Genomic DNA, 25,149 nt, shown 5'->3' on the forward strand with positions numbered 1-25,149 from the left:
AAAAAGGTTAGATGGGGTTATTGGGTTAGGGGGATAGGGTGGAAGTGAGGGTTTAAGTGGGTCGGTGCAGACTCGATGGGCCAAATGGCCTCCTTCTGCACTGTATGTTCTATGCCTATATTCTATGTATTATTTTGTACTTTGCTTTTATTTTCATGATTATTGGTTACTTATGTTATTGTATTGTCATCACAATTCGGCACCAGCCACCATGCTGATTTTCCAATTGCGATGACAATATTAATAACATAAGTAACCAATAATTATATCATCGGACAAAAAATGGACAGCTAGTCAAAGATGGAGGCATTAGAATAGCTGAGGTTTCGGGGCACTTTAGAGGAATAGGAAACCAGTGCTTCCCAAACCTTTTCCCAATGTGACCACATTTTAATGCTTCAGACTTCATATGATCACAGTAAAAATTTGGTTAGGTGGGGGTGGACAGTTGCTGAGCTGTTTGTTGGGGGGTGGGTTTAATACAGCTGGGTTTGCCCTCGAAAACACACACATCCACCTTTTTTTACAGTTTGTGGTCGTAGCAGCAATCGGGCCTCAAAGAACAAATGATTAATGCACACCCACAAAAAATAAACAGACATTTCAAGGGGCCTTCCAACTGTCCAAGCTGAGTCCAAACTCTACAGCTGCAATTACTACCTCGGAGCTCATCCTGTGATCCCACTGGTGGTCATGACCCAGTTTGCAAACCCTTACCCAGAATGTTTTGGGTTACTGAAGTTACAGCCTGGAGCGTGGCAGGCGATAGGGGTGTTGGTGGTGAGGTGGAAAAGGAGGGAGGATATATAAAAGACCAGTCAGAGGAATGTTAAGCTTTTGAGGGCTTGCTGGGGGAGATTACAGATAGGGAGGGATAAGGCCATGAGCAGATTTAAACATTTCTAAAATTAATTTAAGGGATGTGGACGTCACTGGTTAGGCCAGCATTTATTGCCCATTCCTAATTGCCCTTCAGAAGGTGCTGGTGAGTTGCCTTCTCCAACCGTTACAGTCCTTGAGGTGTAGGTATACCCACTGTGCTGTTTGAGAGGGAGTGCCAGGATGTTGCCACAGCGACAGTGCAGGAACGTGATATATTTCCAAGTCAGGGCGGTGAGTGACTTGGAGCTGCTCTTGTCCTTCTTGATGATAGTGGTCGTGGATTTGGAAGGCGCTGTCTAAGGAACCTTGGTGAGTTACTGCAGTGCATCTTGTAGATGCTAAACACGGCTGCTATTGTTCGTCAGTGGTGGAGGGTTTGAATGTTTGTGGAAGGGGAAGCAATCAATCCAGGTTGCTTTGTCCTGGATGATGTTGAGCTTCTTGAGTGTTGTTGGAGCTGCACTCATCAAGGCAAATGGAGGGTAATCCATTAGACTCCTGACTTGTGCCTTGTAGATGGTGGCAAGGCTTTCAGGGGTCAGGAAGTGACTTACTCGCCTTAGGATTCCTAGCCTTTGACTTGCCATGATAGCCACAGTATTAATATGGCTAGTCCAGTTCAGTTTTTGATCAATGGTAACCCCCAGGATGTTGATTGTGGGAGATTCTGCGATGGTAATGCTATTGAATGTCAAGGGGCAATTGTTATATCCTCTTTTGTAGGTGATGGATATTGCCTCACACTTGTGTGGCGCAAATGTAACTTGCTACTTCTCAGCTCAAGCCTGAATATTGTCCAGGTCTTGCTGCATTTGGACATGAACTGCTTCATTTTCTGAAGAGTCACGAATTGTGCTGAACATTGTGCAGTCATCCACAAGCATATCCACTTCTGACCTTATGATAGAAGGAACATCTTTGATGAAGCAGCTGAAGATGGTTGGGCCTAGGACACTACCCTGAGGAACTCCTGCAGTGATGTCCTGGAGCTAAGATGATTGACCTCCAACCACCACCACCATCTTCTTTTGTTTTAGGTTTGACTCCAACCAGTGGAGAGTTTCCCCCCTGATTCCTATTGATTGCAGTTTAGCTAGGGCTCCTTGATGCCATACTCTGTCAGATGCTGCCTTGATATCAAGGTCAGTCACTCTTACCTCACCTCTGGCATTCCGCTCTTTTGTCCATGTTTGAACCAAAGCTGTAATGAGGTCAGGAGCTGAGTGGAGCTGGCGGAACCCAAACTGAGCATCTATGAGCAGATTATTGCTGAGTAAGTGCTGCTTGATAGCACTGTTGATGACTACTTCCATCACTTTGCTGATGATGGAGAGTATACTGATAGGGCGGTAATTGGCTGGGTTGCATTTGTCCTGTTTCTTGTGTACAGGGCACACCTGGGCAACTTTCCACATTGCCGGGTAGATGCCAGTGTTGTAGCTGTACTGGAACAGCTAGGCTAGGGGTGAGACAAGTTCTGGAACACTAGTCTTCAGTACTGCCGGAATATTGTCAGGGCCCATAACCGTTGCAGTATCCAGCGTAGATGTACATTTCTGTCTGCTCAGCTGGGTGTATTTCACAGAAAGCCAAAACTATGTCGAAAATCAACATGAACTATGCGCCTAAGAAATCTACATATGGAATTTCTATCTGCCCAATGGAATACAGTCTCTCCATAGGGAAATCTTGAATTCAAATCGGAAGAGCAAAGGTACAATTTAGCACAGCAAAGTCTGCGGGACTAAGTAATAATAATAATCACTTATTGTTACAAATAGACTTCAATGAAGTTACTGTGAAAAGCCCCTAGTCACCACATTCCGGCGCCTCTTCGGGGTGGTCGGTATGGGAATTGAACCTGCGCTACTGGCCTTGTTCTGCATTACAAGCCAGCTGTTTAGCCCACTGTGCTAAACCAGCCCCTTTGGCCGTGTACAACGGTGCAATGGATAAGACATCAAATAAAGTGCCCTCTGCCTTCTCGGGTATATGTAAAAGATTCCATGACAACGATTAAAAGAAGAGTAGAAGAATTCATCCAGGTGTTCTGAGCCAATATTTATCCTCAACCAATGTTGAGTGGCATGGTGGCACAATGGTTAGCACTGCTGCCTCACAGCACCAGGGACTCTGGTTCAATTCCAGCCTTTGGTGACTGTCTGGTTGGAGTTTGCATGTTTTTCCCGTGTCTACGTGGGCTTCCTCTAGGTACTCCGGTTTCTTCCCGCAGGCCAAGACGTGAGGGTTAGGAGGATTGGCCATGCTAAATTGCCCCTTAGTGTCTAAAGATGTACAGGTTGTGAGATGGGGCGGGGGGGGTGGGCGCGCCTAAGTAGGATGCTCTTTCTGAGGATCGGTGCAGACTCAATGGACCAAATGGCCTCCTTCTGCACTGTAAGGATTCTGTGATTTCTATATTTTTATGAATTTCACAGAAACTGATAATCAAGTTGAAACCATATTGTGAATTGAGAGATCTTGCTGTGTGCAAATTGGTTGCTGCGTTTTCTGTATCATATCAGTGACTACATTTTAGAAGTATCTCATTGGCTGTTGGATAATTGCTGACCTGGTTGGCAGCAGGGGAGGGTGTTGAAAGCAGCTGGGTTTGCACTCAAAAAAAACACATGTCCATCTTTTTGTACAGGCTGTGATTGCAGCAACAATCTCTGGGACAAGTGCTCTGGGACACCCTGAGGTTGTGAAAAGCACTGTATAAATGCAAGTTTGTTTTTCCTTTTGCGAGTGTTTAACTAGGTAATTGGCAAGCTTCCTGCAGCTTACCGTTGGGGCATTGGCTTATAGTGTTATCTGGAGTAGAGTGGGAAGAAATGCTAAAATCAGCAACAAAGCAACTTTTTCAGCTCTGTTAGTGGCTGAATTGATTGATCAATCATGACATGAAATATTGCAGATCTGCTGATGTAGAACAAGTTATGTTACCGACTCTGCCATAGATGAACTATGGTTTCTAGTGGTTTAAGGCAAAGCTGAATTTAGTGCTGTCTGAAATTGTATTACCAGCCTCGTAATATTTATCGATAGCGAGCAGTTATTTCCATTTTATATTAAATTATTTACCAGTTGGAATCATATTGAAGTCTGTCAATTGATATACAAATCGTGCCTGTTTTAGATCAGGACATGCCCCTAATCTCTGCCATGCCCACGTAACTGTAATTATCTGCACCTGTCCACCTCCTGCATTCTGGCAGCAATATCAGATCCTGTCTTCTTTTTTCCCTTGGTTCTACATTGGTCCTTTTTTCCTGTCGCCTTTCCTTTCTGTTACCTCTTTATGCCACCTTTCATTTCTCCTGTAAGGAATACCACATATCTCTTTCATCCCTCCCCAAAATCATTATTACTCTTCTTCCTCTCTTATCACCATCCCAATTTTGAATTATCCTTGAACGCACCAACAGCTGCACTAACTCTGAGGATTTCAAAGTCTCATCAAAGCACTGTCACAGCCTCTTGAGCAGTAATCTGAAAATCTCCCATCTCATCTCTCCTAAATTCCCACCCAGCACATCTGGTTGGGTTTAATCTCACCATCTACTTCCCTTCCCACTGATCCCACTCAAAGATATCCCTCTAAACTCAGCCTTTGGATCAACAATCATCAATTCCAGAATGTTTTGATTACAATGAACAAGTTCATTGGCATACATGACCTTACTGTAGAAGATTACATTGTCACCATAGTTTTGACAGCAACTTGGCTCAGAGGTGCTACTGCCATGCCCATACAAAAAAAGCCTCCATGCCTGGCTTTATTTGCCTCTTGTACTTCCCCCAACTCCTGGTATTTTCACGCTCTCTGAGCACTACGGCTCATGCCATCCATCTTGCCTCTCCTTTAAGATCTTCATTGTTTGCTGCCTCTCCCAAGACACAATTCCAGTTTCTCAGTAAGATCATTCTTCCTTTCTTCCCTTGTCCACTCCACTAACTGACTCCTTATTCTCAGTGATTTTAATCTATGTATGCAAACCATTGGCATCTCTTTTTCTGAATTTGTCTCTAAATTCATTGCCCTTCTATCTTCCTGAAACATCTCGAGCATTACAAGTGCAACAATGCTACTAGTGCATTCTTTAACCCCATGACCTCACTTAGAGGTGAGCCCATTTTGAACTGCACCCACCTTTCCCACCACTCCTGTTCCTAAGTTACTTTTTAACTGCATTTTCAGACTCCTAGACTTTGGCCCTCCATTTGCTACAATACTCCGGCAGTATCAATTTGCTTAACCACCATCTGACTTCCACTGTTGATGCTCTTGGAAGAAAAGTCTTCCATATGGTCAAATATGAAGTATGGCCCCCTCATTCCTCAAGTCTAAGAGATGGGCAGCACGGTAGCATGGTGGTTTGCACAATTGCTTCACAGCTCCAGGGTCCCAGGTTCGATTCCCGGTTTGGTTCACTGTCTGTGCGGAGTCTGCACGTTCTCCCCGTGTGTGCGTGGGTTACCTCCAGGTGCTCCTGTTTCCTCCCACAGTCCAAAGATGTGCAGGTTAGGTGGATTGGCCATGATAAATTGCCCTTAGTGTTCAAAATTGCCCTTGGTGTTGGGTGGGGGTTACTGGGTTACTAGGGTGGCGATGTGGGCTTGAGTAGGGTGCTCTTTCAAAGAGCCAGTGCAGACTTGATGGGCCGAATGGCCTCCTTCTGCACTGTAAATTCTATGATGTAGGTGCGAATGTATCTGATTTAGCCACCCATCGTCCGATTTCAATAGACCACATTGAGAGGCTCACTCTCCTCAGCCAAAATGATCCTAACTCGCGTACTGTTCTGCTAAGTAGAGACAAGCTTGGGCTTCTTTTTAGCTACCTCTTCTCTTTCCATTCCTTTAAAAAAAAAAAATTTTTTTTTTTTTTTAAAGAGTATTCAATTATTTTTTCTCCAAATAAGGGTCAATTTATTGTAGCCAATCCAACTAACCTGCACATCATTGGGTTGTGGGGGTGAAACCCACGCAGACACGGGGAGAATGTGCAAACTCCACACGGACAGTGACCCAGGGCCAGGATTTGAACCAGTGTCCTCAGCACTGTAGTCCTAGTGCTAACCACTGCACCACATGCCGCCCACCTTTTCCAACTAACCCTGAACCTATCTGTCTTCTCTCTTTCCAAAATCTTCTCATCCACGAAATGCACATCCTCTTCCTTTGACCTGAATACCACCTATAGTGCTGGCCATCCAACATTACTTCCTGGGGTCCAATCCTAGCTGACATCAAGCCCAACCTTTAAAATCGCCACTGTCACAGTTCCATTCAGCTTCATGTTGGGAAGCCGAAAGCTATCTTCTTTGGTCTTGGAGCAAGCTGCGTAGTTTCACAATTAATTTTATCTATTTTCCCATCCCCAGTCACCATGACAATTTTTCAAGCTGCAACTGATTCTTTTTTTTGCAAACTTGTGCAGAACTCCTGATCGGAACCCACATAATTTCCATCACAAAGGATTGTGTACTTTCATAACATTACCCATCTCAACCCATCCTCTGATGAAACCGTTCTTCAAGAGGTCTTTTGTCTTTGCCACTTGTCTGCGCTCCAGAATCTGAGTTATGTGCTGAGTTGATGTTTCTTGAGGTTTGTTTAACATTAACGTTGCTCCATTTCCTTTTGCATTTTTATAATTGAAGTATTAAACAACTTGGCTGCTGGCCAACACCAATCCAATCAATGATTTTCTCCATGAAACTTAATTCATCTCAGTTGTACTGCTGTGAGGTGCAGAGATGAAAAAAACCTGCCAAGTCATTAGGATGACTAGGCAAGTGGAGTAAAAGGGACAGAAATGTAAATTTCAGCGGAATGGTAAACACTCTTCTGACCTCCCAACAAGGGCCAAGTGAAAACATTTTGTTTCATTAATAAGTAATTTTCCTAGCCGAGCAGAGCAAAACGTTATCATGTATATAAACAGTTACTCGGCTTGGAATGCTCAACAAATAATATTGGCACTTGTAAGAGAGACAATTTGGAAAATCATCCTTGCATTAATGGGCGAGATTTTTTTGTACAGCGGAGGCTGATTTGGAGTCAGACTTGCCTGAAATTTAATGTTGCTGAGTGGGATGCCATTTCCTGGTGCAATCCCATCTCCCAGTGATTTCTGTGAAGGCAGTGACTGCAGAAACTCACCAGAAGGCAACGTGTCATCAATTGAGGCAGATAACAATCAGTGGCGATCAGTAAGGCAAAGGCAATGGCGCCCGCTCCCTTCCCTGTCCAGAACTCTGGATGCTTGGCACCCCAAAGACCTCTACAGATGGGCAGAGCTCCATCTCGACCCGTGCAACTCTGGACACGGCCTCAAAAAAGGCTGTCAAGAACTCCGTGAGTCTGGGGCTTGTCCAGAACTTGTGCATGACGTTGGCCGGGCCTCCCTGACCCGCTCGCACTTCTCCTCCACTTCCGGGAAGAGCCCGCTCGTGCATGTCTTATTAAGGTGCTCTTTGCAACACCTTGAGTTACATCAGGCTAAGCTTGGTGCAGGAGAAGATGGAGTTGATCTAGAGTCCTCCCACTATCTCCATGCCCATCTCCTTCCCCCATTTCCGAATGGTCTCGACCAATGGAGTCCTGACCTTTTCTATAAGTCGTCTGTAAATGTTGCCACACTTGTCCTCCTCAACCCGGTCCAGTTCTATCATTGTGTCGAAGACTGTGTGTCCGGGTAGCTTTCGGAAAAAGTCGCACAGCTACACGTGGCTGAGCTCGTTCCCATTCGCGAGTTGGTGTTTCTCCGAAGATTCCCCCAGTGCCGCCAATTTACCGTCCACATACATGTGCTTTACTTTGTGTCCATCTGTCCTCCCTCCATGTCCCAAATGTGGTGCCCATCTTTGCCGGTGTGAACCTATGGTTGTTGTAGATGGGGGGCCTCTATAGACATACCTAAAGTTCTTTAGTGTGGCCACTACCACCGGGCTCCTTGAGTGTGTGTGGGCGGGCCGGGGTGAGGTGGTAACCAGCACCTGGAGGGATGTCCCCATGCAGGAGGCGTCCTCCTTCGACCACCCTCTCCATGTTTGCCGGCCAGTGGTACAATACGAGGTTCGGCCACGTGTCGCCCTTGCTTGAAGATGGCTGATGGCATTCGTCTGTATGCTCGCAATCGGAGTGTGGTACAGGAGCTTCACCCATGTGATGAACCCTGATCCAAACCCTTCAAGCACCTCCATGAAGTACCTCCCTTCTACTCGATCAAAGGCTTTCTCAGCATCCAGGGAGATGATCATCTCTGGTGTCCTCTCCCTGGATGCGGTCATTATTACATTCAGCAGGCATCTGATGTTAGCTGTCTGCCCCTGACAAACCCAGTCTGATCTTCCACAATTACTTCTTGCAGGCAGCTCTCCAGGTGCCTCGCCAGAGCGTTCGCCAGAATTTTTCATCAGTGTTTAAGAAAGAGTTAGGTTCAAGGAAAATGTAATCGATTTCTGGGCCTCTACCACCATTTCATTTTGTCTATGACCTCCTTCATGGGGTTCATTGCCGTCTCAACTGCCGCCAAGGTGTCTTTTTTCATCTCCTCCCTGTGTCTGTGGAGCTTGGAGGTGATAAAACACTTCATTGTTCCATCAGCGCCCAGACGCAAGGAAATCTGATGAGTCAACCCTTGCCAGTTCTATGCCTCCACGTGAGCTTCCCGGTTCCGAGGCTGAGGTATTCTTCGCTTCGCCTCTGCTGGCTTTTCGGCTGGGCGGCTGGTTCTTTCCCATCTTAGATGGCAGTGTGGTTGATGGGGGTTAATTCATTTTGGAGATTTTTTATGTTTTTGGGGCCCATTTGTTGGGCTTAAAAGGCCTTAGTCAGTGTTCTTAGATGAGAGCCACCTTTTGCATGACTGCTCAGCTCATGGCTGCCACCGGAAATCCTTGTCACCATCTCCATCGACTTCCATGGAGGTGCCTCCAAATTTTGGGACCACTCTTCCATGGCTGTATGTCATTCGGCTGTTCTGCTGTAAACCAGACTCTGCCATCAAGCCCGCCATATCTCCATCCCCCTCCCTCCCCTTAACGCATCTGCTGTCCCTAATTGGACAGTGAATGCTCCAGTAGAGCACTAATTGGCTATCTCCTTCCATAGATGCACAACCCTTTGGGTGAAGAAGTTCCTCCTAAATTCAGTCCTAAATCTACTTCCCCTTATTTTGAGGCTATGCCCCTAGTTCTACTTTCACCCGCCGGTGGAAACAACCTGCCCTGTCTATTCTGTCCTGTCTATTCCCTATATAATTTTATATGTTCCTGTAAGATCCCCTCGCATCTTTCTAAATTCCAACGAGTAGTCCCAGTCTACTAATCCTCTCCTCGTAATCCAACCCCCTCAACTCTGGGATTAACCGAGTGAATCTCCTCAGCACAACCTCCAGCGCCAGTATATCCTTTCTCAGGTAAGGAGACCAAAACTGAACACAATACTCCAGGTGTGGCCTCACTAACACCTTAACAGTTGCAGCATAACCTCCCGAGTCTTAAACTCCATCCCTCTAGCAATGAAGGACAAAATTCCATTCGCTTTCTTAATCACCTGTAAACCAGCTGTTTGTGACTCATGCATGAAAACACCCAGGTCCCTCTGCACAGCAGCATGTTTTAATATTTTATCATTTAAATAATTATCCCTTTTGCTGTTATTCCTACCAAAATGGATAACCTCACATTTGTCAACATTGTATTCCATCTGCCCATTCAATCAAACTATCCAAATCCCTCTGCAGACTTCCTGTATCCTCTACACTTTTAGCTTTGCCACTCATCTCAGTGTCATCTGCAAACATGGACACATTGCACTTGGTCCCCAACTCCAAATCATCTCTGTGAATTGTGGTCAATTGTGGGCCCAACACTGATCCCTGAGGGACACCACTAGCTACTGATTGCCAGCCAGAGAAAAACCCATTAATCCTCTTTCTATTAATTAACCAATCATCTATCCATGCTACTACTTTACCCTTAACGCCATGCATCTTTATCTTATGCAGCCACCTTTTGTGTGGCGCCTTGGCAATAGTTTCCTGGTGCATTTGTCATGCAAAACTTGCCAACCAATCAGCACCCCTGGCCTCAATCAGTATAAATTTTTGTTCCCTTTGAAATGTGGTATTCTTGCATCTGCCTGATGAGTGCAAGATGGAAAGCTTTGACAACTTGTCTTTTTTTTCAGCATGACTCCCAAGCAATTACTTGCAGTGTACTTTTGAATGTGTCAACTCTTTCACACTGCGCAAATAAATGCTCTCCCACCTTGCCTAGCTTTATTGCGTGAGGTCTTTTTGAGAGGAAGTACAGGGAGGGAGTTTGATGTTAACAATGGATAGGGGCGGGTCAGGCTCTTGGGGCAGGGGCCGGTGGTATGATGATAGAAGATAGAACAGTACAGTACAGAACAGGCCCTTCGGCCCTCGATGTTGTGCCGAGAAATGATCACCCTACTCAAACCCACATATCCACCCTATACCCGTAACCCAACAACCCCCCCCCCCCCCCCCCCAACCTTACCTTTTAGGACACTACGGGCAATTTAGCATGGCCAATCCACCTAACCCGCACATCTTTGGACTGTGGGAGGAAACCGGAGCACCCGGAGGAAACCCACGCACACACGGGGAGGACGTGCAGACTCCGCACAGACAGTGACCCAGCCGGGAATCGAACCTGGGACCGTGGAGCTGTGAAGCATTTATGCTAACCACCGTGCTGCCCGTATGATGGTGGATAAGAAGAGAGGGGGGAGGGTGAGTGACCCCTGGTTAGGATAGTCACGTGGAAAGTGAGGGGGTTGGGAGATCCAGTCAAGAGGTCAAGGGTGCTTGCGCATCTTAAAAACTTGAAGGCCGACATAGCAATGACTTGAGGGTGAAGGATCAGGGAAAGGGCTGGCTTAGCCAGGTGTTTCATTCTGGATTTGATGGAAAGGCTCGAGGGGTAGCGGTCAGCAAAAGGGTACGGTTCCAGATGGCGAAGGTGGTTGCAGATCAGAGGGGATAGATATGTGATTGTGACAGGGGCGCTGGAGGGGAGGTTAGTGGCGCAGGTAAGTGCGTATGGTCCCAATTGGGATGATGTAGGATTCGTGAAGAAGGTGTTTGGTGCCATCCCTGACTTTGATTCACACGAAATGATAGTGGAGGGTGACTGGAACTTGATGCAGGAAACAACGTTGTACAGGTCACGGCCACGCTCGCTGGTCCCATCGGGGTGGGGGGGGGGGGGGGGGGGGGGGGGGGGCGCAAAGGCATGGACTGGACTAATGGTGGAAATAGGGGGGGGGGCGCGAAGGCATGGACTGGACTAATGGTGGAAATGGGAGGGGTGGACCCTCGGGCGATTCCTGCACCCGAGGGAACGGGTTTTTCTCTGCTGTCCATAAGGTACACTTGCAGATCGAACTTTTTTGTGGTGGGGAAGGTAGCTGCTGGCTGGGGTTACGAGGTTGGAGTACTCGGCAATTGCAATATCAGATCATGCTCTGCATTGGGTGAATAGGGTATTGGAGAAGGCGGTAGTACAGCGGCCGGGGTGGAATTTAGATATTGGGGGACCAAGGGTTCTGGAATAAAATTGAGAAACTAATTAAGGAATATGTAGGTTTTAACTGCACGGAGGAGGTGTCGAAGGTGGTTGTCTGGGAGGCTCGAAAGGCATTGTGGGGGGGGGGGGGGGGAAATGAGGTGCTCTCGTTTAAGGGTAGGGTGGATAAAGAGGAGAGGTTGGAGCGTCAGAGAATAATAGATGCGACGTTGGAGGTAGATAGGAGGTATGCAGAAGATGGGGATCCAGCGAAGTTGGAAAAGGGGAAGGAACTACAGACGAGCTGTGACCAACGGATAACGGTCCGCCAATTGAGGCGATCAAGAGGTGCAGTTTACGAGGATGGAGCGAAGGCGGAGTATGTCAGCGAGTCAGCTTCGAAGAGAGGCGGCGACAAGGGAAATTGTTCAGGTGCGGGACAGGGCAGGGAAGCTGGTAGTGTCTCCTGATCAGATTAATAAGGCGTTCGAGGAATTTTATGAGAGGTCGTAATGGTCGGAGCCATTTGGGATAGACCGGGAGATGCAGGAATTTCTCAGTGGGCTGGAGTACCTAAGGTTTGGGGAGGGGGACAGGGCGACATTCGAGGGGGCAATAGTGGAGCAGGAGATAAAAGATGCGATTGGTAGGATGCAGTCGGGGAAGATGGCAGGGCTGGATGGGTTTCCGGTGGAATATTATCAAAACTTTGAGGATAAGCTGACACCACTAATGGTGGGGATGTTTGAGGAGGCGATAGGGAGGGATGTTACCACAAACCTTGGGGTGGGCATCGATTTCCCTGTTGCTTAAGAAGAATAAGGATCTGATGGAGTGTGGGTCGTGAGGCCCATATCACTTTTAAATGTGGACGCAAAAGTATTGGCGAAGGTACTGGCAGATAGGCTGGAGGAATGCCTCCTGAAGGTGATAGGTGAGGATCAGCCAGATTTTGTGAGAGGGAGGCAACTCTTTTCGAACATTCGGAGGGCATTGAACATGGCTATGGCACTGGCGGAGGGGAGGGAAACAGAGGTGGTTGTGGCATTGGACAGCAAAATAAAGTTTGACCAGGTAGAATGGGAGTTCTTGATGGCAGTTCTGGAGCAGTTTTGGATTGGACCACGATTTGTGGACTGGGTGAAGCTACTGTATAAGGAGCCGAAGGCGAGTGTCCGCACAAATAACGTCAGCTCGGGATATTTCTCTCTCCACCGTGGGACTAGGCAGGGATGTCCCATGTCCCCCTGTTGTCAGCAAAAAAGCCCCCCCCCCCCCCCACCCCCACAGCACCAGAAACCTCATCCCCCAGGTCAAGTACCAGCTTAACACTTGCTCAACCCCCACTGCGCGTCCGAGAGTCAGCTGAACCATGCTGACCCCGATAACCCCCGCCTCGGCGCTAAACAATCTGTCTCCCTATTGTTCGAACCTCTTTTCCACCACCCCCACATGAATAAACCTTTTAATACCATCACATTCCCCAGTAAGTACACTGCAGCAAAAAAAAAGAAGAAATTAACATAAACCAATGAAGAGACAATCACTTGAAAGATAGCCCAGTTTCCCGAAAAAATAGCTGTAACTTCAAGACCCCCCCCGCATCAAATCCCTGCAAGACAGAGTCCTCCAACCATCACCTCAGCCCATTATTTCACCCAGAACGACATAAAATCTTTTTTTTTAAACAGTACAGTGTTACGAACCACCGCTACAAAACTTCTTTGCAGCTTAAATGTCCTTTAAATCGGCTCCAGCTTCTTTTCTTTAATGAATGTCCACACATCGTCCGCCATCTCAAAATAAAAGTTCCGTCCCTCGTGTGTAACCCACAGCCGTGCTGGGTACAGCATCCCGAACTTCACCCCCTTCTTGAAGAGGGTTGCCTGTGCCCGTTTGAACCCAGCCCGTCTCTTGGCCAACTCCGCTCCCAGGTCCTGATAAATACGCAACTCACAGTTCCCCCACTTGCTGCTGCATTCTTTCTTGGCCCACCGCAAGACGTGTTCCTTATCCGTAAAACGGTGAAATTGTACCACCATGGTCCTCGGCGGGTCATTCGCCCTGGGCTTCCTCGCGAGGGCTCTGTGCGTTCTATCCCCCTCCAGGGGCCGAGGGAACGCCCCAACCCCCATCAATTTCTCCAGCCTGTCCGACACACATGCCCTCGCATCCGATCCCTCACTGCCTTCAAAGAGGCCAGCAATTCTGAGGTTCTGCCTCCTGGAACTATTCTCCAGGTGCTCCAGCTTCTCCTGCATCCTCTTCAGGGGCTGGGTTAGCACAGCGGGCTAAACAGCTGCCTTGTAATGCAGAACAAGACAGCAGCGCGGGTTCAATTCCCGTACCGGCCTCCCCGAACAGGCGCTGGATGTGGCGACTAGGGGCTTTTCACAGTAACTTCATTGAAGCCTACTTGTGACAATAAGCGATTATTATTATTATTATTATTATTATTATTATTATTATTATTATTATTATTATTCTGGCGGTCGTCCAACACATCCACCTTGTACTCCAGCACGGTTATATAGTCCTCCTGGTCAGATAACTTTTATTCAATCTCCTGTATCACTTTCCCGTGGGTCTCCTGATTCAAGACTTTTTCATATATAAGGGGAGATAGCAATTGCTAATAGAGTATTTGATTACATAAAGCATCAAGGCTCACCACATATGCTCTGATAGTGGAGTCGGACACTTTAGGAACTTTCAAGCGGTTATTGGATAGGCACATGGAGCACACCAGAATGACAGGGAGTGGGATAGCTTGATCTTGGTTTCGGACAATGCTCGGCACAACATCGAGGGCCGAAGGGCCTGTTGTGTGCTTACTGTTCTATGTTCTGCCGTGTGATTTTCATGCTGGACATTTAAAAAATACAAAAGGGGCAGCACGATAGCACAAGTGGCTAGCGCTGTGGCTTCGCAGCGCCAGGGTCCCGGGTTCGATTCCCCACTGGGTCGCTGTTTGTGCGGAGTCTGCACGTTCTCCTTGTGCCTGCGTGGGTTTCCTCCGGGTGCTCCAGTTTCCTACCACAGTCCAGAGATGTGCAGGTTAGATGAATTGGTAATGGTAAATTTCCCTTAGTGTCCACAAAGGTTAGGAGGGGTTATTGGGTTACGGGGATAGGGTGGAAGTGAGGGCTTAAGTGGGTCAGTGCAGAGTCAGTGGGCCGAATGGCCTCCTTCTGCACTGTATGTCTATGTTCCTAAAGCATTCATACTTGATCAATCGAAGCCTTGATCGGGTCCAACGTATCCTTTTTCAGCTTGGCGAAGCAATCCTCAAAAAACGTTGCCAGCTGCTCCGTCAACCGCTGTGACGTCTCTCCTCTGCCCTTGCCCTCCGCCGTCCTGTCCCACGGTACCAGCTCCGCTTGCTTCTCGCTACCAGGACTGTGTCATTTCACACGGCCACTTCTGGTCCAAGAGAGGGAAACCTCCTGACTGTTGCGCAGTTCACCGATTTATTCCATAAATCCAAGAAAAGTCGAGGGAAAAAGGTCCAAATGTCTGTTACAGGAAGTAGCCAGAACACTTTTTAACGAAATCAGTAGGTTTGAATTGTTTACAGAGAACAGTTATCACTTTTAAATTATCAAGTGATCTAAACACTATGTTTAACATACAAAGAGAGACCAGTATATTTCTGCTTGGTTTGAATGCAGCTCTCCAACTGAAAGCGATACTAAAACACTGAGCCAAAAAGAGCTTCCAGCTCAAAACGAAAATAAAAAGCAGAATCATGTTCCAGCTCCTCCCGCACAATGACATCACTGAAGCCATTTGATAAAACACACTTTTCTTAAAGGGTCTCTCACATGACACCTCCCCCGAAGAAAATAAATTAAACCATCAACTTTAAGATGGTTTCATTTTTCACCTTTTCACTTTCATTTTAAACAACAGTGACAGTAAATATATTTTTTTTGTTTAGCAAAACAAAACCCGCAAACATTTACAATAACCTAGTCCATTTAGTTCTTCTTCCTCCAACTGGAATCCCTCTTGATTGACAGTCTCTTTTTGGACACGAAGGTCTCTGTACGATCCATCAATTTCTCTACACCTCGGCATTTCTTTTTAAGGTTAGATACTTCAGTTCAATCTATCACAGAGCCTCCAACACAGGAGCATTGGTTAAAACAGCCTTTTGGCCTTCAAATGCCTGTTGACATTCCGCTGTCCACTGAAATTTGCAACGTTTCTTCAGCAAGTCCTTTAGTGGAGCGACCACACTGCTAAAGTTCAGCACAAATTTCCGGTAAATCCACTCATGCCAAGAAATCGCATTACTTCTCTTTGTCTCACCGGTATTGGAAACTCCCCAATAGCTTTTGTTTTCACATCCCGTGTGACCATTCGACCCTGTCCGATTGTATGGCCATGGAAATTGAGTTGGGCTTTTCCAAATTCACTTTTGGCTACGTTTACCGCCAAACCCGCCTCCTGAAGTTGATCGAATAACTCCATCAGGTGCTTTAAATGTTATCTCCATGTCTGACTGAAAATTACCAGATCGTCGATGTATACCACACAATTGGGTAATCCTGAAACGACTTTGTTAGTTAACCGTTGAAATGTGGCTGGGGTGTTTTTCATGCCAAATGGCATAACTTTGAATTGGTATGTACGATCTGGAGTACAAAAGCTGAAATCTTCTTCGCCCTTTCGGATAAAGGTACCCGCCAGTAACCTTTAAGTAAATCCAGTTTGGTAATAAAAGCTGATTGTCCCACCTTCTCAATTCATTCCTCCAAACGTGGGATAGGATAAGAGTCTGTTCTTTAGAGAGGCGGAGAGGTTTAGGGAGGGAATTCCAGAGCTTGGAGCCTTGGCAGCTGAAAGCACAGCCGATAATAGTGCAGTGATTGAAATTGGGGATGCCCTGTGGGTGGTTGGGAAGCATGGGGCTGATAGCTGACTGGAACATAATGTGAGTACTTGAATCCCTTACCACTGATTCAATTTCTATCCCCAGGCTGAATCACACAATATAAAGCTTTGGCATAAAATTCAAAGCAAATTAAGTTTTAAACTCCATTCCAACCGTTACTTTAATAGTTTACTTCAACCTGCACTCATACTTTTATCCCCAGTATAACCAAACTCTTATCTATACTTTTATCACTTCCAGACTTTACATCAACAATCTACTTGCTAGCTTCAAATCTTCCACCCCCTCCCTCTTTTCTGTCCTGCAGTGTTTTGAAAACCCAGCAGTCTTTTACTTGCTGAGATACACTGTTTTTCTTTTCCCCATGATATTGAATTTAAAATCCTTGGTCAACTCTTCATGTTGTTGCCCTTCCCTAACCATCCCTAGAAACATTTATGACCTCCTTCAGTCTTGGGTCTAAGGAGTAGCCTTAGATCCTCCAATCTTGGCCATCAGTGTATGCGCTCTTTTTGGAAAGCCCTCTGACTGTCTACAATCCTGGAGTCATTTAGATTTACAGAACTATTACAGCACAAATAAAACCAAATTCTTCTTGAAACTTATTTTTTTAACCAAGGTTTCCATCTTCTCCACTAAAATGACTGTCGGGGTGCATTGTTCAGTCCTTTTTGCTCTGTGAAGTGCCTGAGCCATTTTTTATTATCCTCCATTTCCTCCATTTATCATTTCCTCCTCCCCCTCCCTGTTCAAAAAGAAACTGTTTTTCTTTCGTGACAGGAAGGAAGAAAAATTACAATTCTTCGCAGCTAATGCAATACATTAAAGAGGAAATAAGTATTACCTAATTTCAAGATTGTGTTGAACGCAAATATCTGTACGTTAGATAAAGTAACTTCCAATTGCCAATTCTAAGCTGCAAATTTAAAGAATATTTGTATGATTAGTATATTTAATTTCACATCTAAATTTTAGTCTTCAGTTTTAAATACTGTATTGATTTTTAAATGGTTGTTTTCAGTGACTCATGGGTGCATAGTATCTACAGTCAAGCTCTTTATGCCAGATGGTATGGAAGGCCGACGAAGATCTGAGTAAGTATGTCCAACAGTTGTGGTTGGGATATGTGTGCATTGTGTTTGTGGTACAACTTTCTTAAAACCCTGCAAGTTTATTAGCTCCACGTGCTTTTATTCTGTTAGCTGTGTGTAGTTTAAGCAAGACATCATCCTCTATTCCTCTAACCTGTGTCACCAGCATTTTTCCTGTTTTATATTTCAGCTTTCAGTATGAAGTATTTTTGGTTTTTATTTTCCCCAAATCAATGTTTGTTTTGACAAGCCTAATATGGAAGTAAAAGCAAAATAGGTTACCTCAAATTTTAACTCTAAATTTGGTTTGTAACTGGTTATTAAAGCGTCTGTTTTTTCAGTGTATAGCTTGGCCTTTTTTGGAGATAGCTGTATTTGAATAATTCTCTGCAAGCTGTAACTTGTAATTTCCACTAAAGAGGGAAAGTAAAAATGATTTTTTTCTCCCAAGGTTTTTTAAGAAAGATGTAATTGACATCATGAATACATATTAAAGTTAATCAATTGTTTCTATGAGTATTCATGAGAAATAATCTGAGTGTGATATTTGTTCCATTTCCAATTATTCATATTAATAAACATAAGAGAGGCAATCTAATTGAATGGACCATGTTAGCATTCAAATGATCACCAAACTGCCAAGACTCAACATTTAATTAATATCAAGTTATTCTGATTTAGTCAACTGAATAAGTTTTATTTATCTCAATATCCATCTGTATGTATTGTAGAATTATATATACATGTTGTATATATGTCTGTGTTTATGTGTATGCATAAAGAGTTATGACACCTTGTATATGACATGAATTTCTTGTGGAAATTACTATTATTTCTCTACAATAGTTTGAATTGACACTTATGCCAACATTTGTTATGGAAAAACAGTATGTAGACATCTTGTCTGCCATATAAATTGAGACCTGAGATTATTAGATGGAATTGCGATTCAAGTTTTCTATATCCATCACTATTTTGCCCTATTACACACTTGACAGAACTTAACCTCCCTACTATGTGAGCACTCCACATCAGCTGTAAAACTATGTAATGCGCTAACTTCTACATTATCATTCCCTCTGTTCCTAGCTAATTTTCCCCCTACAAGGACTTGCTGGAAAGTGCAGGTGAGGATAAGATTAGCAAAACACATCATTGAGGTTCTTATTTACAGAATGGCAACTTGACTACATTATTTCAAAAGACAAAGGTTAGCGAAACTAAGGAGTTAAAAATGTTGACTCCTTCAAGATGACGTGAGGAGTTGTGTTTTGTCTGTAATTATTTCATTGCAGTATTTTTGATTAGAAGAGATTATACATTTATCAAAATATGATTTGTGCACCTATCTCAGTGCACCATTTAATTTTATTGCAATTCCACAGGAAGCAGTGCGTCTTCTGGTGTGCTGGATATTCAATTCAATATGGACCTCCGGAATTTGAACTTTAGGCATTCAACACTATGCTTTATTTAGTGCTGAAAGGAAAACACAGTTGAACCCGTATTCTGAAATATTTAGTGCTGTTTTCAAACCATGAAGCTGAGTTAAGCTTTTTAACCTTTTCTTAGCTTGAGGTACCATCACTCATATTCTGTCAATATCTCAGCAATTTAAATTTGGGACTTGTCTAAGCACCTGTGTATAATGGTGAAAAATCACCGTGTGCCCTTGTGGATAATAAAGTAACTGCTTCATCAAAAATTTAAAGCAAAAGGAGTTATTTTAGTTATTTGATTTTAATGATACATTGCATTTCTTCTAATGAAGAAATGGTCAGAACTGAATTCACATTTTCTCCGTCTTATGTTGTGCCCGCTTCCTCCCTCATGAAACAGAAATGACATTCTGTAGTCGCCCACAAAGCATTCTTGCTTTATATGTGCCTTGCATGGGAATAATCTAAATTTGTTTGCCTTGTGCTTAATCAGCATTGTTCTTTATATGAACTAATCTTTTCTTCAAAGCTTCAGCAGTATGATTGCAATGCCGCATTGATGGATGTCAGATGTCAAATACAGTATATTTTACTCTTAGGCAGGCAGACATTTTAATTCCAGCGTGCGTACTTTTATAAAAGTGAACTACAGTTTAATATCTGCACAGTACTTCTTTTATTTATGTTTATTTATGTGAGTATATTTAATTATTGAGAGTTCAAGATGGAGAAATGGCAAATTGAAATTGTTTTTTTCATAAGAAGTGCTGTGCAGCTTCACTAATATTTTTAATTGACAGGTTGCTGCTTCATAATTGTCACATAACTGGTACCTTTTTGTTTCTAATTTGGAATGCTGTCTTTTCATTATTTTTATTTGTTTGGCTGGTCCAGGAAATTTTCAGCCATGCCCGTTTTTTGAAGTTACTTTCAGTGCTGATACTATTTTGCGTAATAACTACTGTACAAAGAGGGAGATATTCCTTCTTAACAAGGTATCGTTTATGAAGGATATTTACCGTTAATTTTCTTTTCTCCAAGAAAACGGAGATTTAACAGATGGTAACCATTAATTTCAACATTCTACATTGCCAAACATCAAATACTAACTCTAGATTATTTACTCCAATTTATTTTGAGAATTAACTTCACGATAGTTTGATCTCTATTTCAATCAAAGCAAATTAATTTAGCTCTGAATATTGTCTGTTTCTTTCAATATACTGTATAGAATGTTTGCAGTGGGAAATGGATGACTTTGCTGTGTAAGCTTCCTTGGTGTTGGTATCGAGTAGCTGCAGCACACACTAGATGCAGACTGAACTAATTTTTACTCTGTTCTGTCAATTCCCCTTAACCCTACTCTGAACAGAACCTCACCTGCAGTGCTTTCACATGCTCATCATCCTAATTGCCAGTTATAGGGAAATTAATGGAACGTTCTCATATACGACAGTCCTTTTGTGTTTTGAAATTTCATTTTGAAGTTTGGTAGATGTAAAAGATTACGAGGCACTATTTGAAGAGGAGCAGGAGAGTATCTTGATTTTCTGGTCTTTTCTTATTATTTCTTCCTTCCTCCTTAGAGGGTGCTATGACTTCTACCCTGCTTCTTTATGATTGGTAGTCGAGGACAGGGTCATTGCTAAATTGAGTTCAGATGTTGATTACTAATGGGACCAAATGTGATCCACTCAGATTGGAGTAATGATAAAAATATAGCTTAACTTAGATAATGTAATTTATTAAATGGCTTGGAAATCTTTGTCAAATTCATACTTTTCAGAAAATAAATTCTAGTTCTTTTATGCTTCCCTATTGAAAAGCAGAGAATGATAATTAAAGCTCATTGATACATCTGTTGAAGATTTTTCAGTTGCTGCAGGAAAATTCACCACGGGCAACTCATTCATATGCAAAGTGCATTTACAGATTTCCAATAGGTCACATATTCAAGCGACTTGCTTAATGATGATTTTTTTCAAACCTGTACTCTTTCCAATGTATTAATTCTAAACTCTTCGCAAGCACAGGAGGGAATTAAAGAAGTTTGACTTTGATAGTGAAGGTCGCTTTTGCAGTTTTATCTTATATGGTATCTCTTGTCTTTTAGTGTCATCCAGGCTCCTCTACCACTTCCAGTTGAAAAGGTGAGTGGCCTTTATAATTTAGATTTTTCTTCATGTAAAGATTTTAAAAATAAACATTTCCTCCCAGCGTCCAAAGATGTGCAAGTTCGATGGATTTACCATGCTAAATTGCCCTTAATGTCCAGAATGTTAGGTAGGGTTACTGGGTTACGGGGTCGGTTGGCGCGGGGGGGGGGGGGGGCATTGATCGTGGGAAAGGTTAGGTGGGATAAAGGGGATAAGGTGGGAGTGGGCCTAGTTTAGGGTGCTTTTTCGGAGGGTCGGTGCAGACTCAATGGGCCAAATGGCCATCTTCTGCACTGTAGGAATTCTATGATACTATTCTATCTTAAATGGCTGTTGCTGATTTATTGAAATATAATTCTGGTAAACACATGGATTTGAATATTAACAACCGAGAGCATAAAATGGTAAAGGGTATGTAAATCCTGTGTGTTATTAAGTCATGATTTGACTTTGGAAGATCATCACAGTAGGCAGGAACGTGGAGTTGAGGTTAAAATCAGACCAACCATGACCTTGTTGAATGAAAGAGTGGTAGAGCTATAATGATATGGGATTCTTTTGTAAGGGGAGTTGACCGGTGTTTCTGCAGATGCAAACAGGACTCCAGGAAGGTGTGTTGCCACCCGGGTGCAAGGGTCCTGAGTGAATATGGAGAGGATGTTTCCACTTGTAGGAAAAGCTAGAAGCAGAGGACACAATCTCAGACTAAATGGACGATTCTTTAAAGCAGAGATGAGAAGGAATCTCTTCAGCCAGAGGGTGGTGAATCTGTAGACCTCTTTGCCGCAGAAGGCTGTGGAGGCCAAATCACGAAGTGTCTTAAGACAGTGGCCTAATTCTGTCTAATTCTGCTCCTATGTTTTATGGCCTTGTGTCTCAGTGCAACTACAGGACATTCTTAAGAGGGAGGGTGAACAGCCAGCTCTAGTGGTGCATATAGGAACCAAGATATAAATAAAAAATGGGATGAGGTCCTACGCGCTGAACTTGGGGAGTTAGGAGCTAAACTAAAAGTAGGACCTCCAAGGTAATAATCTCGGGACTGCTATCAGTGCCACATGCTAGTCAGAGTAGGAATGACATGATAGATAGGATGAATGCGTGGCTTGGGAGATGGTGCAGGAGGGAGCAATTCAGATTTTTGGGACATTGGAACCGGTTCTGGGTGAAATGGGACCATTCCAAATCAGACGGTCTACACCTGGGCAGGACTGGAACCAATGTCCTTGCCGGGGGGGGGGTGTGTGTGTGTGTGTGTGTGTGTAAGAGAAAGAATGGGGGGGGGTTGCTTCCTGGCGCTGTTGGGCAGGGCTTAAACTAATATGCCAGGGGGAGGGGAACCTATGTAATGAGTCCGAGAAAGAGGGAGCAAGGACAAAAACAAAAGGTAGAAAAGGAAATTTAAAAAGTGATAGGCAACGAAACCAAGGGTAAAATTCAAACAGGACAAAAGAGAAAAATATTGGGAGCAAGACAAACATGTGACAAGACAAACTTAAAGGCTCTGTGCCTTAATGCACAGAGCATTTGCACTAAAGTGGATGACCTAATCGCGCAGATATAAACGGGTGCAAAATAATTGCGATAAACAAAGACGTGGTTGCAGGGTGACCAGGGATGGGAACTGAATGTTCCAGGGTATTCTGTATTTAGGAAGGACAAGCATAAAAGAAAAGGTGGTGGTGTGGCACTGCTGGTTAAAGAGGAAATTAGCACAATAGTGAGAAAGGATATTTGCTCTGACAATGTGGGGTCTGTGTGGATAGAGTTGAGAAATACCAAGGGGCAAAAAACCTTAGTGGGTGTCATATATAGACCCCCAAACTGCAGTGCTGATGTTGGGTTTGGCATTAAACAATAAATTAGAGATGCATGTAATAAGGGAATATCGGTGATCATGGGTGATTTTAATCTGCACATAAATTGGGCAAATCATATTAGCCACAATGCCGTAGAGGAGGAATTCCTGGAGTGTAAACGGCACGATTTTCTTGACCAATATGTGGAGGAACCAATTAGAGAGCAGGCCATCTTAGACTGGGTACTGTGTAATGAGAAGGGAATCATCCCTAATGTGGTTGTGCGAGACCCCTTAGGGATGAGCGACCATAACATGATAGAATTTTTTATCAAGATGGAGAGTGAAGTAATTGAGTTGGGAAACTAGGTGACTGAATCTTAATAAAGGAAACTCTGAAGTTATGAAATGTGAGTTCGCCTTGATCGATTGGGGAGAGTTACTTAAAGGATTGACAGTGGACAGGCAATGGCAAACATGGGGGAACTGCAGCAAATGTTCATTCCTGTCTGCACAAAAGCAAAATGGGTAATTGGGCCAATCCATGGCTTACAAAGGAAATTAGAAATCGTATCCGAGCCAAGGAAAAAGCATACAGATTGACCAAGAATAATAATAAGTCTGAAGATTGGGAGCAGTTTTGAATTCAGCAAAGAAGGACCAAGGTACTGATTAAAAAGAGGAAAATACAGTATGAAAGTAAGCTTGCACGGAACATAAAGCCTGACACTAAGTGTTTCTACAGATACGTGAAGAGAAAGAGATTGGTAAAGAGACAGATTTGTAAAGACCTCCTACAGACAGAAACAGGGGAATGTATAATAAGGGACAATGAAATGTCTGAGAAATTGAATACATACTTTGCTCTGTCTTCACAAAAGAGGACACAAATCAGATACCAGAAATGTTGGAGAATGAAAGGTTTAGTGAGAGGGAAGAACTGAGGGAGATCAATATTAGTAGAGAACTGGTGCTGGGAAAATTGACGGGATTGAAGGCAGGTAAATCCTCAGGGCCTGATTATATGCATTCTAGAGTGCTTGAGGTGGCTCTGGAAATAGTGGATGCATTGGTTGTCATCTTCCGGGATTCTGTAGACTCTGGAACAGTTCCTGAAGATTGGAGGGTAGCTAATGTCAGGGTTTATGAGTACGGAGAAAAGGCGAATAGGCTATTGACACAACAGCTTAGGAAGAAAGAGGCGGCCAGGGAGATTGGTTGAGTGTAGAATAGGGACGGGAACATGGTCTTGGATCCAGGGGGGCGGTGAACAAAGTTTTTAAAGAATGTTACAGTAAATTATATGAGCCGGAACCCCCGGCTGGTGTGGAGGGGATGAGGCAATACTTGGACCGGTTGAAGTTCCCAAGGGTGGAGGAGGACCTGGTGGAGGGGTTGGGGGCCCCAATTTGGATGGAGGACGTTATCAAGAGGCTGAAGGGTATGCAGTCGGGCAAAGCTCCGGGGGCATACGGCTACCCGGTGGAATTTTATAAGAAGTTCTCAGGGATATTGATCCCACTGCTGCTTAGGACGTTTAACAAGGCTAGAAAGAAGGGAATGCTCCCCCCCCCCAACAATGTCGCAGGCCTCAATTTCACTTATTCTCAAACGTGAGAAGGACCCTGAGCAGTGTGGGTCATGTAGGCCGATTTCGCTTATGAATGTAGATGCCAAGTTGTTGGCAAAGGTGTTGGCCACAAGGATAGAAGACTGTATTCCTGGGGTGATGGGGAAGACCAGACGGGATTCGTTAAGGGCAGGCAGCTCAAGGCTAATGTGCGGAGGCTTCTAAATGTTATTATGATGCCCTCGGAGAGAGGAGAGGCAGAGGTGGTGGTAGCGATGGACGCGGAGAAGGCCTTTGATCGGGTGGAGTGGGAGTACCTGTGGGAGGCGCTGGGAAGATTTGGGTTTGGAGAGGGCTTTATTGGTTGAGTGCGGTTGCTTTACCAGGCGCCTGTAGCGAGCGTACGTACGAACCGGCTGGGTTCGGGGTATTTTAAATTACATCGAGGGACGAGGCAGAGTGCCCAGGTCTACTTGTACAAAATGTGCGGCAGGACCAGCGAACAATGTCAACATGTTCTGGACCTGTCCGAAGCTTAGGGGATTGTGGCAGAGATTTGCAGATGTCATGTCCACGGTGTTAAAAACAAGGGTGGCACTGAGTCCAGAGGTGACGATTTTCGGGATGTCAGAAGACCCGGGCATCCAGGAGGAGAAAGAGGCAGACGTTCTGGCCTTTGCATCCCTGGTAGCCCAGAGACGGATATTATTAAGCTTGGAGAGACTCAAAGCCCCCGAAGTCGGAGACCTGACTATCGGACATAGCT

The 25,149-nt window shown here is 44.4% G+C and overlaps 1 protein-coding gene across 11 annotated transcripts in view; it reads left to right on the forward strand.

Annotated features, from left to right (window-relative positions):
- slmapa (sarcolemma associated protein a) overlaps positions 1–25,149 on the forward strand; it is a 287,081-nt gene that overhangs the window by 64,012 nt on the left and 197,920 nt on the right. For 10 of the 11 annotated variants that reach the window (XM_038812836.1, XM_038812840.1, XM_038812844.1 and 7 more), the window contains exons 3-4: positions 17,351–17,423; positions 20,973–21,009. In XM_038812836.1, the coding sequence (XP_038668764.1) occupies positions 17,351–17,423; positions 20,973–21,009 (110 nt within the window). Of the gene's footprint in view, positions 1–17,171; positions 17,207–17,350; positions 17,424–20,972; positions 21,010–25,149 lie in introns of those variants that run through there. The other variant, XM_038812845.1, reaches the window with a different exon arrangement.

Source organism: Scyliorhinus canicula, chromosome 11, assembly GCF_902713615.1.
Source record: "Scyliorhinus canicula chromosome 11, sScyCan1.1, whole genome shotgun sequence".
Taxonomy (NCBI): Eukaryota; Metazoa; Chordata; class Chondrichthyes; order Carcharhiniformes; family Scyliorhinidae; genus Scyliorhinus; species Scyliorhinus canicula.